General features: G+C 50.0%; 1 protein-coding gene across 2 annotated transcripts in view; it reads right to left on the bottom strand.

Moving 5' to 3' along the window:
• The window catches only part of SCARF2 (scavenger receptor class F member 2), a 105,267-nt gene that overhangs the window by 47,244 nt on the left and 43,783 nt on the right, over positions 1 to 14,240 (bottom strand). For both annotated transcript variants that reach the window (XM_073313044.2, XM_073313045.2), the window contains exons 7-8: positions 12,583 to 12,686; positions 6,179 to 6,296 (exon numbers count right to left, since the gene is read on the bottom strand). In XM_073313044.2, coding sequence (XP_073169145.1) covers positions 6,179 to 6,296; positions 12,583 to 12,686 — 222 coding nt within the window. The remainder of the gene's footprint in view (positions 1 to 6,178; positions 6,297 to 12,582; positions 12,687 to 14,240) is intronic.

Raw genomic sequence — 14,240 nt, 5'->3', positions numbered from 1 at the left:
CTGCTGCCTTTTGTAGAATTTGCCTATAACAAGTTGGGCCATACCTCTACCCAACACAGACTGTTCTACACCAACTTTGGCTTCCACCCATGTTTCCACCCAGCATTACCCATAGTTTCCTTGGTCCCTGCAGTGGCAGATCTAGTCACTCATCAGCAGGAGCTCAGGGAGCAGCTGGAAGCTGCCAGAGACCTACAAGTGCTATGCCAGTCAGGGCCACCAGGGACAGGGTCTGGCTGTCAACCAGAATCCTCAGGTTAACATGACTGTCAGTCAAGTTAGACTGCCAATACATAGGTCCATTCAAGATCTTGGAGAAAATCAACCCAGTGACATTCAAACTGCAACTACTGGAGTCAATGAAAACCCACCCAGTATTCCACCTCTCCCTCCTAAAACCTTATGTGCAAAACCCATTTCCTGGTTGGTCCACATGCCACTGCCACCCATAACAGTACCAGGACAAAAGGAACACCTAGTCCAACAGATTCTGGACTCCCAGAGAGGGCAGGGTAAGCTTCATTACTTAGTGGATTGGGAATGCAATGGTCCTGACGATGCGAGCTAGTAGAGAATATCCAAAGACCAGATCTACTGTGGGACCTCCGCTGAGTTCATCCAGAGAAGCCTGGGCAGAGGGCCCTTGGAAGGACTCCTTGAGAGGAGGATACCATCAGGAGTGATATTCTTTAGCTGAGCCTGAGGACTAGCCAGCTGGGCTGTGGTAGGACAGTCTGATTGACCAGCCTGCTTGATTGGCAGGAGGGAACCAGTAGACCTGCTTCTGAACTCAGCAGCAGCAGGTTGCTGACTGGTCATCAATTAACTCTGCAGCTGCGATTGCTCCTGTGTCTGCCTTGTTCCTAGCCTTGCTCCAGCCTTATTCTTGTCCTGCTCCACTCTGTTCCAGCCCTGCTTCCTCCTGGCTCCAGCTCTGACCCCAGCTTGACTCTGGTTTCTGACTCCAGCTCTGACCCTTGACTCTGGTTCCTGGCTCTGAACTCCTGCTGCAACCACCAGGCATGATTCCTGCTCTAGCCATTAGGCATGACTGCCCATGCCCTGTCATCACATATAGGCCATTGCAGTCTCTCGCTACAAGTGGGCCAGTCCTCTACTGAGCTACCCAACATGTCCATTTCCCCCAAACAGCCAGACATTTTGACCCTCTTTTAATTTTTCTCTCAGTGAGCTGTTTGGTCCCAGTCCCAGTGGCATCTGTTTCCTTTTCACTTTCACGCAGCCTTGCAGTCACCTTCTGGGCACAGCAGCCAGCAGGTGTGATTCCCGGCTTGGGGAGAAAAGAACAGTTTGGCAGTAGACGCATGAGCAGCGCTGGGGCGAGGTGCCCAAGGCTGAGCCCATCTGCCCACGTGGGTGGTACTGGGGCAGCTATCAAGTCAGGAGGCCAGTACTTAGTCAGGAAGACCTGGGGAAGCTGAGGGCGTAATGGGACCAGTTACTCCACAGGTCGTACACTTTTCTCCACATCAGCGTCACTCTGCTGCTATGCCAGCTGGGGAGGTTCAGACCTGATCCCTTGTGGGCATCAAAGATTTCATGGCCTTTGTAACAGCACAAGTTTGACCCTGGTGTCTTGTCCAATTCTATGGCAGTAACTATGTTCTTCCAATCTACATTTCCCTGAGCTTCCGCTTGACAGTGCTTTCCCTGACTCCAGGGCCTCTTTGCAGTGCATTGTTAGATGGACTTTCTGCCCAGAAGTGGCTGCACCCCCCCGTCACCCTGCACTGGAGGACAGCTGCACTGGCAGATGGCAAAGCCCTGGGGGTTAGGTCCAAGCCAGGGGATTGAAGGCTGCTAAGAGTGGCCATTACTAAAAACCTGTTTGCAATTACCCAGAGTTTTCAGAAATCTTCACCTTTTTGGTTGAAATTTCCAGGTCTGTGTCTGAGGTCGAAAATGTTTGGAAAGTGTCTGCAAAAGTAGTTCACTCATTGCAGAGAATGAGGGAAAATGCACTCCCTTGCTGTGAAACTTTTTACATTGATTTTAACCAGCATTACTGTAGAAATGGGTGGGAGTGCAACAAGTGGGGGCCCTGGCTGAGCAGCAGAGGGGAGGAGAGAGGTAGGGGGGCGAGAGACCCATCTGAGCAGAATGGAATGAGGAGGAGGGGTGAGGGGCTAGGGTCCTGGCTGAGCAAAAGTGCTCCCATTCAAGTTGGATTTTTGTTATGGATTCACAGATTCCAAGGCCATAAGTGCCCATCCTGATCTAGTCTGACCTCCTGGGTTTACAGGGCAGAGAACCCACCCAGGGATTCCTGCGTCTAGCCCAATAACTTCTAGTTGAGCCAGAGCAGATCTTTAGAAAGAGACCCCCAGTCCTGACTGAAGGGCTCCCAGTTATAGGCAATCCCCCATGTCCTTGGATAAATTGTTCCAATGGCTACTTCCCCTCACTGTTAAAAATCGGTGCCGTGTTTCTATTCTGAATTTGCCTAGCATTAGCTCCCAGCCATCGGAGCCCATTCTTCCTTGTCCGCCAGATTAATGAGCTCCTATGCCAGTTCTCTTCTCCCTGTGTGAATGGGCCTCTTGACTGATCTCCCAGCATTTGGCAATCATGCAGCGCAGTCCCCATCATGTAGATTTCTCATTGATAGGGTTCTGTGCCCTCTACAGGTGGCTGCTTTGTGGGAGATCTAAGGCAAGGGCACACTCACCTCCTTGGTTCCTTGGATGATGGGCAAGGCGCCATTTCCAACATGTCGGGAAACACCTTGGTCTGGTTAATGCTGCATTTTCCTCTTCCTGCCCCCAAATGCCCCCTTGGCCTAGGGGCATGAGCCAGAGGCTGAGAGCACTTGTAGAGGGAGGATCTCAAAGCACTTTACAACCACTATTGCATGGTGCCGTACCATGTCCCTGCAGGGACTTTCCCCCAGTCTGCTGAGACACAGAGCAGCGATGAGACCGGTAGCATAGACGAGGGTAAACAGTTTATCCACTTCTCTTTCTTGGAAAGTGGAGTTTAGTTTAGGTTCATTTACTCACCTTTTTTTTTTTAACCACTACAACACTGGATGAGACCCGTCTAAGGTCACAGAGTAAGTGCTGAGCGCAGGCTTAGCCCCCACAACCCCTGATCCCCAGTGCTGCGCTTTGACCACAAGACCATCCATCTCTGAACATGCTCTTTAACAGTCGGACACATGCTGTTTCTCCCGTGTTTCTGCCTGTCTGGTGTACACTGAGCAGCACACGCCCAGGGTGGGTGCTACATGTGTATCCAGAGTGGCAGTAAGAATTGCTCGATGATCTACTGTGTAAATAAAATGAGAGACTGAGCTAAGAGCTGTGACTAGAGACTGAAGGGTAACACAGGCACACGGGGCTCTGGTTGCAGCCCGACCTCTGGCAGAGCCTGGCCTGAATGCTGAACCCACCAACCTCAGTGGCTGGAATATCCATTGAGCTCCTGCAGGCATAAGGGGGTCAGGCTTCCCCTTGGGGTCAGGGGCAAGAGGCTGATTGGCAGTACACAGTGCATGGCTGGGCCCATGCTGGAAAGGATTATGAGCCATCCAGGGGATGGTGGGAGGAGCAGAGGCTGAGGTCATGTGCACACAGCATTGCTACGGCCATGCTGAGTGCAGCGTTTTCCACTGGAGATCCCAGGGGCCAGGGCAGTAGAGGAGGGGGCTCAGGACCTGCCCCCCACTCAGGGGCACAGATACCTCAGTACAGCAGTGAGGACATGGTGGCTGGGCAGGCTCCCAGACTGCACTCCAGCAGGACTGGCTCTTTGCCACTTTTCCTTTTCAGGCAGCAAGATAAATGGTGACCCTGCAGGGAGGTGATGTTCAGGGTGGGGATTTAAACTTGCCTGTCAGAGTCTGGCACTGTGGGGCACAAGCCTGCTGCACAAGGAGAGGTATCAGGGTGCTTGCTAATGGGGCCATGAGTACAGCTGGCCCAGCAGCTGCTCCCCAAGGACACAGAGGCAACAAGGGCTGAGGCAAGACCAAATAACCCTAGACCATCCCTGACGGGTGTTTGTCCAAGCTGGTCTTAAAATCCTCCAATGACGGGATTCCACACCCTCCCTTGGGAACCTGCTCAAGAGCTGAACTATCCCTTTAGTTAGACAAGATTTCCTAATATTGAACCTAAATCTCCCTCACTGCAGATGAAGCCCATTACTTCTTGTCCTGCCGTCAGGGGACAGACAACAATCAATCATCATCCTCTGTATAGCAGCCCTTAACACGTTTGAAGACTGTTGTCAGCCTCCCAACATCAGTCTTCTTAGATTCATAGATATTAAGGTCAGAAGGGACCATTATGATCATCTAGTCTGACCTCCTGCACAATGCAGGCCACAGATTCTCACCGACCCACTCCTGCGATAAACCTCTCACCTATGTCTTAGCTATTGAAGTCCTCAAATCGTGGTTTAAAGACTTCAGAGAATCCTCCAGCAAGTGACCCGTGCCCCATGCTACAGAGGAAGGTGAAAAACCCCAGGACCTCTTCCAATCTGCCCTGGAGGAAAATTCCTTCCCAACCCCAAATATGGCAATCAGCTGAACCCTGAGCATATGGGCAAGATTCAACAGCCAGATACCCAGGAAAGAATTCTCTGTAGTAACTCAGATCCCACCCCATCTAACATCCCATCACAGGCCATTGGGCCTATTTACCATGAATATTTAAAGATCAATTAATTGCCAAAATCATATTATCCCATCATACCATCTCCTCCATAAACTTATCGAGTTTAACCTTAAAGCCAGATAGATCTTTTGCCCCCACTGCTTCCCTTGGAAGGCTATTCCAAAACTTCACTCCTCTGATGGTTAGAAACCTTCGTCTAATTTCAAGTCTAAACTTCCCGATGGCCAGTTTATATTCATTTGTTCTTGTGTCCACATTGGTACTGAGCTTAAAGAATTCCTCTCCCTCTCCGGTATTTATCCCTCTGATATATTTATAGAGAGCAATCATATCTCCCCTCAACCTTCTTTTGGTTAGGCTAAACAAGCCAAGCTCCTTGAGTCTCCTTTCATAAGGCAGGTTTTCCATTCCTTGGATCATCCTAGTAGCCCTTCTCTGTACCAGTTCCAGTTTGAATTCATCCTTCCTAAACATGGGAGACCAGAACTGCACCCCGTATTCCAGGTGAGGTCTCACCAGTGCCTTGTATAATGGTACTAAAACCTCCTTATCTCTACTGGAAATACCTCGCCTAATGCATCCCGAGACCGCATTAGCTTTTTTCACGGCGATATCACATTGGCGGCTCATAGTCATCCTGTGATCAACCAATACTCCAAGGTCCTTCTCCTCCTTCTTTCACTACTAAACATGCCCCATTTTTTAACCTTTCCACCTGCGTCAGGTTTTGTAAACATTTGAACGTTTTTGTCGCTCTCCTCTGGAATCTCTCCAATTAGGCCACCTCTTTCCTGACCGAGCCAGCCCTAAAAGCAGAGGATAGCCACACCTGGATGAGCGGCGGGCGGGGGGACTAGCTGGCCGGGTGCAATCCTGTCTAAGACCCTTGGTATGTACTCAGGACAGCTTGCCCCTCCCGCTGCTAGCTCTGCCACGGCTACTCTGCGGGGAATGGCACCTTCAGCTCCAGAGTAGACATACCTTAAGCCATCCCCGAAGCTGGCTGCTGCTCAGTTTGTAAGGAGTGCATGACCTTTGCCAGTCTGAGCTGGAGGGTGCTGGGAGAGGGCAGGGGCTGGGGAGAGGAAATTCTAGGCTCTCTCTCCTGGGGGGAGATTATTCTAGGATAGCCTCCTGAGGGGATATTCTAGGATAGTGTCTCCCAGGGGAGGGGAGTTCTCAGGCTATGGATGGTTTCCAAAACTTGAAGGAAATTTTAAATTTTTCCCCCAAAATTTTTCCATCCAAAACCTGAACATTGCCATGGCAGATTCCATCTGAAAAGAACATGTTGCTCCCTTGGATAGGTTCAGTGGCTGTTTTCCCCCAGCCCCAGTGGCGGGCCCCCGCAGCATGTCCCATGGAACCACATGGGACCAGACTCTCCCCCAGCAATCAGAGCTGGGGGACCTGGTGGGATGGTCAGTGCCTAAGGCCAGCAGCAAGGAGCCCGGCAGCTCCAGGATGGACGGCAGCGGCTCCAGGAAGGCAGTGCACTGGGCTCTCACTGGTGAGGCAAAGGCACAGACACTTACCCCTGAGCTTCCTCCTTCTTGCGACAGACACAGCAGCAGCAGAGCAGCGAGAGGAGCAGGATGAGCAGCAAAGCCAGCAGGGCCCCTGCTGCAATCACCCCCATCCGTTGATTGGCCTCTGAAAAGACACCCAAGGCACTCCATTAACACACTGCCCTGGGGACGGTTAGAGAGCCAGTCGCTCATCCCAGGCCTGTCCCAGATCCTATGGGCTGGCTAGTTGGAGTGGGGAAAGAGGGAGGGAAGGCACCTCCCGTTTCCTGCCCCTCCCCACCAAACGCCTCAACACAGGCGGCTCAGACGCCCTCACTGAGTCCAATCATCTGTGTCCCCGCCAAGCAGAGTCCTGAGTTCTCTGCCTGGCCATGTCAGGTTACTGTTTAGATCATTAGGGGCAGGGAGTGTGTCAGTCCCATGTGTCTCGATGAGGCTGAACACCTCGGTGCTCACTGAAAAGTCCATGATAAAATCTCTCCCCAAATCTCCCCTTTGGGGGTGACAGTTCCTGAGCTGACCCTCTGCCCCACGGTAGGCCCCAGGGCTGCCCCTCTGCCCCACGGTGAGCCCTGGGGCTGGTGTCACTGGCGGAGCAGAGTCAGCATCAATAGCATCTGAGAGATGATATGTAGGTGGGGACGGCCATGAAGGGCCCTGAAAGTGAAGCCCAGCAGTTGGTGTTTGATACAGTGGAACCAACGGAGGGATGCAAAAAGAGGAGTGACATGGCCAAAGCAATGAGCCAGCATCAGTTTGACTGGATGTGAGTGGGGCAAATTGGCAAAAACGCACAATTAATAAATTTTAAACCCAAGGGCACCATTGTGATCATCTAGTCTGACCTCTGCTATAACACAGGCCAGAGAATTTCTGCACCCAGAGATCTGCCAGAGCAGATCTCTTAGAAAGAGGCACCCAATCTTGTTTTTGACTGGGATTTTCAAAGGATCCTCAGAAAGTTAGATGCCCAATACCCATTGTAATTCAGGCCTTTATGTCCCTTTGAGAATCCCAGTGTTAAAGATTCCAAGTGACAGAGAATCCACCGCACCCCTAGGTGAGTTGTTCAGTGGTTAATTATCCTCACTGTTAAAAATGTGTCCCTTATTTCTAGTCTGAAATTCTCTAGCTGCAGCTCCCACCAATTAGATCTTGTTCTGCCTTTGTCACACAGATTGCTCATAGATTCCAAGGCCAGAAGGATCCCTTACAATCATCTCATCTGACCTCCTGTATCACACAGGCCAGAGACCTGCCCCACAATAATTCGTAGAACAGAGCTTTTAGAAGAAACATCCAATCTTGATTGAAAAATGGTCAACAATGGAGAATCCACCACGACCCTTGGTAAATGGTTCCAGTGGCTAATGACTCTCACTGTTAATAATGTTAACTCTCACTGTTAATGAACAACCTATTTCCAGTCTGAATTTGTCTAGCTTCAACTTCCAGCCACTGGATTGTGTTGGGCCTTTCTCTGCTAGACTGAAGAGCCCATTATTAAATATTTGTTCCCCATGTAGATAACTACAGACTGTGATCAAATCACCCCTGAGCCTTCTCTTTGTTAAGCTAAATAGATAAACTCAAGTTGATCAAAAAGTTCAATCACTTTAAGACAGGTTTTCTAATCCTTTAATCATTCTCGGGCCTCTTCTCAAAATCCTCTCCAATTATCAACAGCCTGTTTGGATTGTGGGAACCCAACCTGGCCATGCTATTCCAGCAGGGGTCCCACCAGTACCAAACCAAGAGGTAAAATAACTTCTCTACTCCTAATGGAGACCCCCCTGTTTATACATCCTAGGATCGCGTTAGCTCTTTTGACCACAGCGTCCATTGGGAGCTCATGTTCAGCTGATTAACCACCCAATCCATCCCCCAAATGTTTTTCAGAGTAACTGCTTCCCAGGCTAGAATCCCTCATCCTGTATGTGTGGCCTATGTTCTTTGTTCCTACATGTATACATTTACATTTATCCATATTAAAATGCATATTGTTTGCTTGCACCCAGTTTACCAATTGATCCATAGTGCTCTGAATCAGTGACTTATCCTTTTTGTTATTTACCTCTCCCCCAGTTTGTCTCATCTGCAAACTTTATCCAAGAGGATTTTAAGTTTTCTTCCAGAGCACTGATAAAGATGCTAAATAGCTTAGGGGCAAGAACTGATCCTTGTGGCACTCCACTGGAAACACATCCATTCAATGACAATTCCCCATTTGCAGTAACATTTTGAGACATACCAGGTAGCCAGTTTTTAATCCATTTAATGTGTGCCATATTCATTTTATATCGCTCTAGTTTTTTAATTGAAATGTCATGTAGCACCGAGTCAAACACCTTACAGAAGCCTAAATATATTACGTCAACACTATTTCAACCAAAGCTGTAATCTCATCCAAAGAAAATCTCAAGTTAGCTTGTGGCACGACCAGCTTGTGGGTGGTCTGAGCTAGTGGAAGCCACACGAATCAGGGCCAGGCTAAGTGTACACCAGGAGATCGGAGTCCAAGACAGGCCAGAGGGTAGATAGAGAATCAGGTGTCGTGAGACAGGCAGGGTCATGTTACCAAGAGACCAGAGTCAGGCAGTAGGAGCAGGTAGCTCGGGGTGTGGGGGCATCCTAAATAGGAGAAACCTCATTGTACAGACAACTTCCTGTTCCTCTGCTTGATTTAAATAGAGCAGGGGACTAATTGAGACTGCAGGAGTTCCACCAATCAGATCCCAGAACTGGAGTTCTCCATCAGTGCTGGGTTTGTAGTTCTGGGGATCATTAAGAGGACACAAAGTGACAGATCAGAACTTATTGGCTCTTAAGAGCCCAGTGTACCAGTGTTCAAGACCCATTGTCCCTGACAGCATCTATTTTCCATAAACCCATGCTGATTGGCATTAATTACATTACTCCCCTTTAGTTATTAATCGAGTTCTGTGGCAGCTGCTCCATTATCTTGCCCAGGATTGATGTCAGGCTGACAAGCCTATAATTATATGGGTCATTTATCTTTTTTGAAATTAGCACACCATTCACTTTCTTCCAGTCTTCTGAAACATCTCCACTATTTCAAGACTTTTGAAAATCAACATTAATGGTACAGCACACTCCTCAGCCAGCTCTTATAAAACTCTGGGATGAAAGTTCTCTGGAGCTGCAGATTTAGAGCCATCTACTATCAGAAATCTTTTCCCCCTGTGAGCACTTGTAGACTGTGATAAGTCACCTCTTAACCTGCTCTTTATTAATGTATATACAGTGATCTCCTTGCATCTCTCACTATAAGACAGGTTTTCCAGATCTTGAATCATTCTTGTGGCTCATCTCTGAATCCTCTGCATTTTGTCAACATATTTTTGAATTTTGACACCAGAACTGGATGTGGTGTTCAGTCATGGTCTCATCTAAACTATATGTCACCTCCCTGCTCCTACCCAGTCTTCCCTGAGAGTTCATAGGGCTGCCCCTAAGATTTGGGGGTTGTCAGCAGGAAGAAAATAGTCAACGTGTGGTTTTGAATGATATTGTGCAGACAAGGTTAAAGGGAGAAGGGGAGGCAACAACAAAGAGCTCTGGGGGACCCTCTGTAAAAGATGATGATCAGGTAAGAAGAGGATCCTCCATCTGAAACATTGACAGAGTGATGAGAAAGGGAGTAGGGGACCTGGGAGAGGAAAGAGGCTCAGAACCCGAAGTGCGCTCCATTCCAAGAAGAACAGCAGGGTTGAAGGCATGGAAGGTGGCTGGCAGGTTGAGGGGGATGGAGCACTGGCTCTGGGCTTGGCCAGGGAGAGGACATTCTGGTGAGAACTGTTTCAGTGGTGTACAGAGGGAGGATGCTGGATTGGAAAGGGTCTAAGATGGCATTGGAGGAGAAGAACTCCAATCAGCAGTTGCAGACGGCAGGTCCAATGAGCTTTGAGATGAAAGGGAGAAAGGAGACAGGGTGGCATTGGAGAGAAAGCATCTGGCACATTTCATGGGTCCCACAGGAAGATGAATAATTTTAAACCATCTGTGTAACCAGAGATGCAGGAATGAGCAGTGCTCCCAAGGTGCAATGAGGCTGGCGTTGCTGTCTGTACTGTACGGACTGGAATTTCCTGGCCCTGCAGGATTTCAATTGGAGCGTTCCATGCATTTCACTTCCTAACACCACAGAATACTCTCCTATCTAGTGGCTGCTACCAGGCTTGGCTGTGATGTGGTGGGCCTGATTCCTGGGGAAGGCCTCATCTCACTTTGTGTGGACCCTGCTGGGGAGGAAGGAGGATGAAGGTGGAGCCAGCCAGGAGCCAGTTCCACTGCTGGCTCCCACGGGGCCTTTCCAGCTGCAGGGAAGAGTGGGAGAGCAGCAATCCTCCAGTCATGGCCCTTACATTGGGGCTGGGGCTACGCAGAAAGAGAGGAATCTCCCAGCAACTGGTGCAGGGGAGGCAGAATGTATCTCAACCCCTCGAGCTAGCAGATCCCTGACACTCTGTGCATAATGGTGCACTGCTCCTGCTCTAACACTTCTCTCTGCCGGTGTTCAGAGTGGGTTCTGATCCTGCTCAACCCATGGCCATCTTGATCTCTTGTCTCGGGTTCCCCAGTGTTGCTTGCAAGGCAGCTCAGCCAGTCTTCTTGGTCACTATCCTTTGGAGCATGGCATCTCTCATCATCCTCTGGGGGTCTCTGTGCCTGAGCAAAAGTGAGATCTGGAGCCTTCTGGCCCAGCAGGGCTCAGTCCAACTGTGGCTTCTTTCAGGCTCCAAAGGGACTCCCACATGGGGCTTGAGGGAGACAGAAAAGCAGATCAGAGCAGGGACTAGAGCCAGAGGGCCCAGGTGACCAAAATGAGGATTCTCCAGCTTCCCCTCCCTGTGCAAGGAACTGCTCTGTGCAAATTCCAGATGGGATGGTCTGTGCCAACCACTGGACTGAACAGAGTCCCCGGCAGGAGACAGCAAATAGAGCTGCTATCTCCATGGTGTGGGAGAGGGGTATATGAATTGCCAGGCTGAGCTCATGCACTTGGTTTTCATTTTTGGTCACCCTTTCACTAGACAATTAAATAGGGTTTAAAGCTGATTTGTAACAGGCAGGTCAGGTGACACAATTCTGCCAGCCAGCCAGACACAGACATGGCGCAGTCAGCATCATGCCCACTAGCTGTGGATCAAAGCAGGGCTCACCGCATTGGGTCCACACCTGCACTGACCACTCGGCAGCATGTCCCACAGCTCCGCTGTTAAACACGTGTCAGTAAAACACCACTTCCTTGCCTCACGAGGATGAACCCCCATAGGTCTGAGTTCATGCTACAATACCACCAGAGTCTGGCATGACTGGTCATTTCAATCACAGTAGAGACAGGGCTCAGACTGAGAGGTATTGAAGAGTTGCGTGTGTGGGAGGGAACAGAACTGGCCTAGCAGGAGGGCTGTAGGTCGGGATTGAGGGACATCAGCAGAGCTCTGTGCATGTCTGATAGTGCGCCCAGGACCAGAACAACAGAGCGCTGTGGCTTGAGATCTCTGGACAATGGTGGAACAATTGGGGAGAAGTTGCTGCAAAGCCAGGCTTAATCCATACTGTTCATACACAATGCAATTAGACTGTTCCGTACATGAAAACATCCTATTGCTATGGTCACTGCACGCACCCCAGCAGCCTGGGCTGATAACAACATCTTCACTGCTGCTGGTCCTAACAGAGTAGGACCATCAGTGGGAAAGCAAGTCTAACACACTAAATGCATTCAAGAATTTACTCTGCTCCCTTGTCCGCCTGATTGCAGATTCTGGATCAGGCTCAACAGGAGCCTCTCTGGCTTGACCAGAGCTGCAGCATCCATGCACCAGCTTGTCCTGGTTTCCTCCCCACACGGTGACGGTGGGGCAGCTTTGCAAACAATAAATCACGTGGTGGAAGGTGCCCAACCTGACATCTGGAGAGCAACCTACAATGTCTAGACTCCCTTGACACAGTGGCCATCCTCTGGTTATGGAACCTGGACGATGAGCCCTGACGTCTGCACAGGAGAGAGACTGAAGGCCCCGTACAGGAAGTGTGCCAGAGGTCAGGCTGTGGCTCTAAGATGCACGTGTAGTGCTCATCTGGTGCTGGGAGAACCTACCTGATCCAAGCCAACCAGTGCAGGGGGAGGGGGCACTCTCCTGGACAGCAGGTGTAGGAAGAGTTGGGGAGCATCTCAATTATGCGTGGGGCAAGTGGGCCTGGCTCCTCTTAGCAACAGGATTGGGTGCAGTGGGTAAGGGGGGCTGGAGTGCCTGGGGAGAGAAGCCCAGGACAGCTGAAAGCCCCACCCCCACAGCTCCTATTTTCTAGATAATATAGCAGAAAGGGGCCCTGCCCCCTCCCCATCCGACTCCACACCCAGACACAACTGCTGCACTCACCCATGTGGCAGGCTCCAGTCAGGGGGTCACATGTGTCATCATGGCAGCTGCAGGACTTCGCGCAGTTGACTCCGTACTGACCAGCTGGGCATGTCAGGTTACAGCTGGAGAGGAGAGAGAGAGTCCCACATCAGCGGTTCTGAGCCCCCCACTGGGCTCCCCACAGCCCTCTCTGTGGATTCAGACCCCAGGGCCCCTGGAGCTGCAACACCTGCCCTGGATCTCCGACTGGGGGTGGAGCTGTGCTGGGAGGAAACTGTCACATTCTGGTGGCTCAAGCGACAAGAGACATGTCCCAGGAGCCCCAGCCATTCCCCCACTCCCCATTCCAGGCTTGAGCTGCGGGCTGGAAGGGACAGAGGGAGGAGCTGTATGGTCACCACTGGCCAGACACACAAGCATCTGCCAGCAGCCTGGGGCAGGGGAGCAGAGGGCCACAGCCATGGGGGTTACAGATGGGAAAGCCCTGGTAACTTCTGTGGCACCCACCCTGGGGGCCAGTGAAGGAATGGCCCAGGGTAAATGAGGAATGGGGATACAGGCCTGGACTGAGATCCCAGCTCCTGACACAATCGCCGGCATGGGCCAAGCCCATAGTCCACAACCCAACAGGCCTTAACATCTGGCATTTATCTGCCAGAAGCTGTGCCGTGGCCTCACACTTCCTACAGCAGTCCATGATGACATCAGCACCCAGAGCACCCAAGGCTCCCTGTGCTGTCCCAGGGGCCAGGACACCATCTGCCCTGGGAAGGAGCAGACAGGAGCAGGGGCATTGGCAGGTAGATTCCATTGCCACTCCAGCCTGCAGCAACCATGTGCCTCCCTCTAGCGGGAGATGATGGGGCTCTCCTGGGCTAGGGCTCTCCTAGACCAGTTGCTGGTGCTGGAAGGGCAGAGTGGGCAATGAGCCAGAAATAAGAGAAAAAGCATCACTCTGCAGGGCTTGGGGCTGCATGGTCCCTCAGGGTGTTTCCCAATGCTTGGTCCTGCCTGTTCGCACTGGGATGCCATCACGTCCCGCAGGAGGCCAGGTTATGATGACCGGGGATCCTAGTTTTCCGTGATAAAAAAACCAAAATTCTCAGATAAAAAAATATAAAAATCTGTTTTTCCATGATGAAAATGAAATGCTGAACATTAGTTTTCCTAGCCACAATATATACAGTATCAGCTGAACACAATGTTTTATTGATATAGTTACAATTTTTAAGCAAGTTCGAAGCCTACCAGTGCCACCAATCATTATAATAAAATAAAATTAATAGAATTGCAATTTGTATTTCTTCCGGATTCCAAATACTTCTACGTCTGTATTCTATGTTTTCAGAAATTTGTTTTAAATGCACAAAAAATAAAGTGAAAATTCCTTTTATATTAACATAACTCACTTTCTGAGTTAGTCCTGGAAGATGAAGTGAAATTTGAGATGCATTAAAACACGAACCCCCTATATGCCATTGAGTAACCTCTATATGCCGGAAACAGTTTATTGGAGTCTGTTTAGCGATGTAAATTTAACGGGCATTCAAAAATCAAACACAAGAGGGGGAGGTTGTGCACATTGAATAAGTGACACTGGTACTTTCATTAAAATTTGGTTAATAGTTAATATATGTATTTATTTTTTCACAAAAGGTAGAAACTAAAGGTTCTCT

The sequence above is a fragment of the Lepidochelys kempii genome, chromosome 15, assembly GCF_965140285.1.
Source record: "Lepidochelys kempii isolate rLepKem1 chromosome 15, rLepKem1.hap1, whole genome shotgun sequence".
Lineage (NCBI taxonomy): Eukaryota > Metazoa > Chordata > Testudines > Cheloniidae > Lepidochelys > Lepidochelys kempii.
Note: the sequence above shows the minus strand (reverse complement) of the source record. Positions and strands in the feature narration are given on the sequence as shown.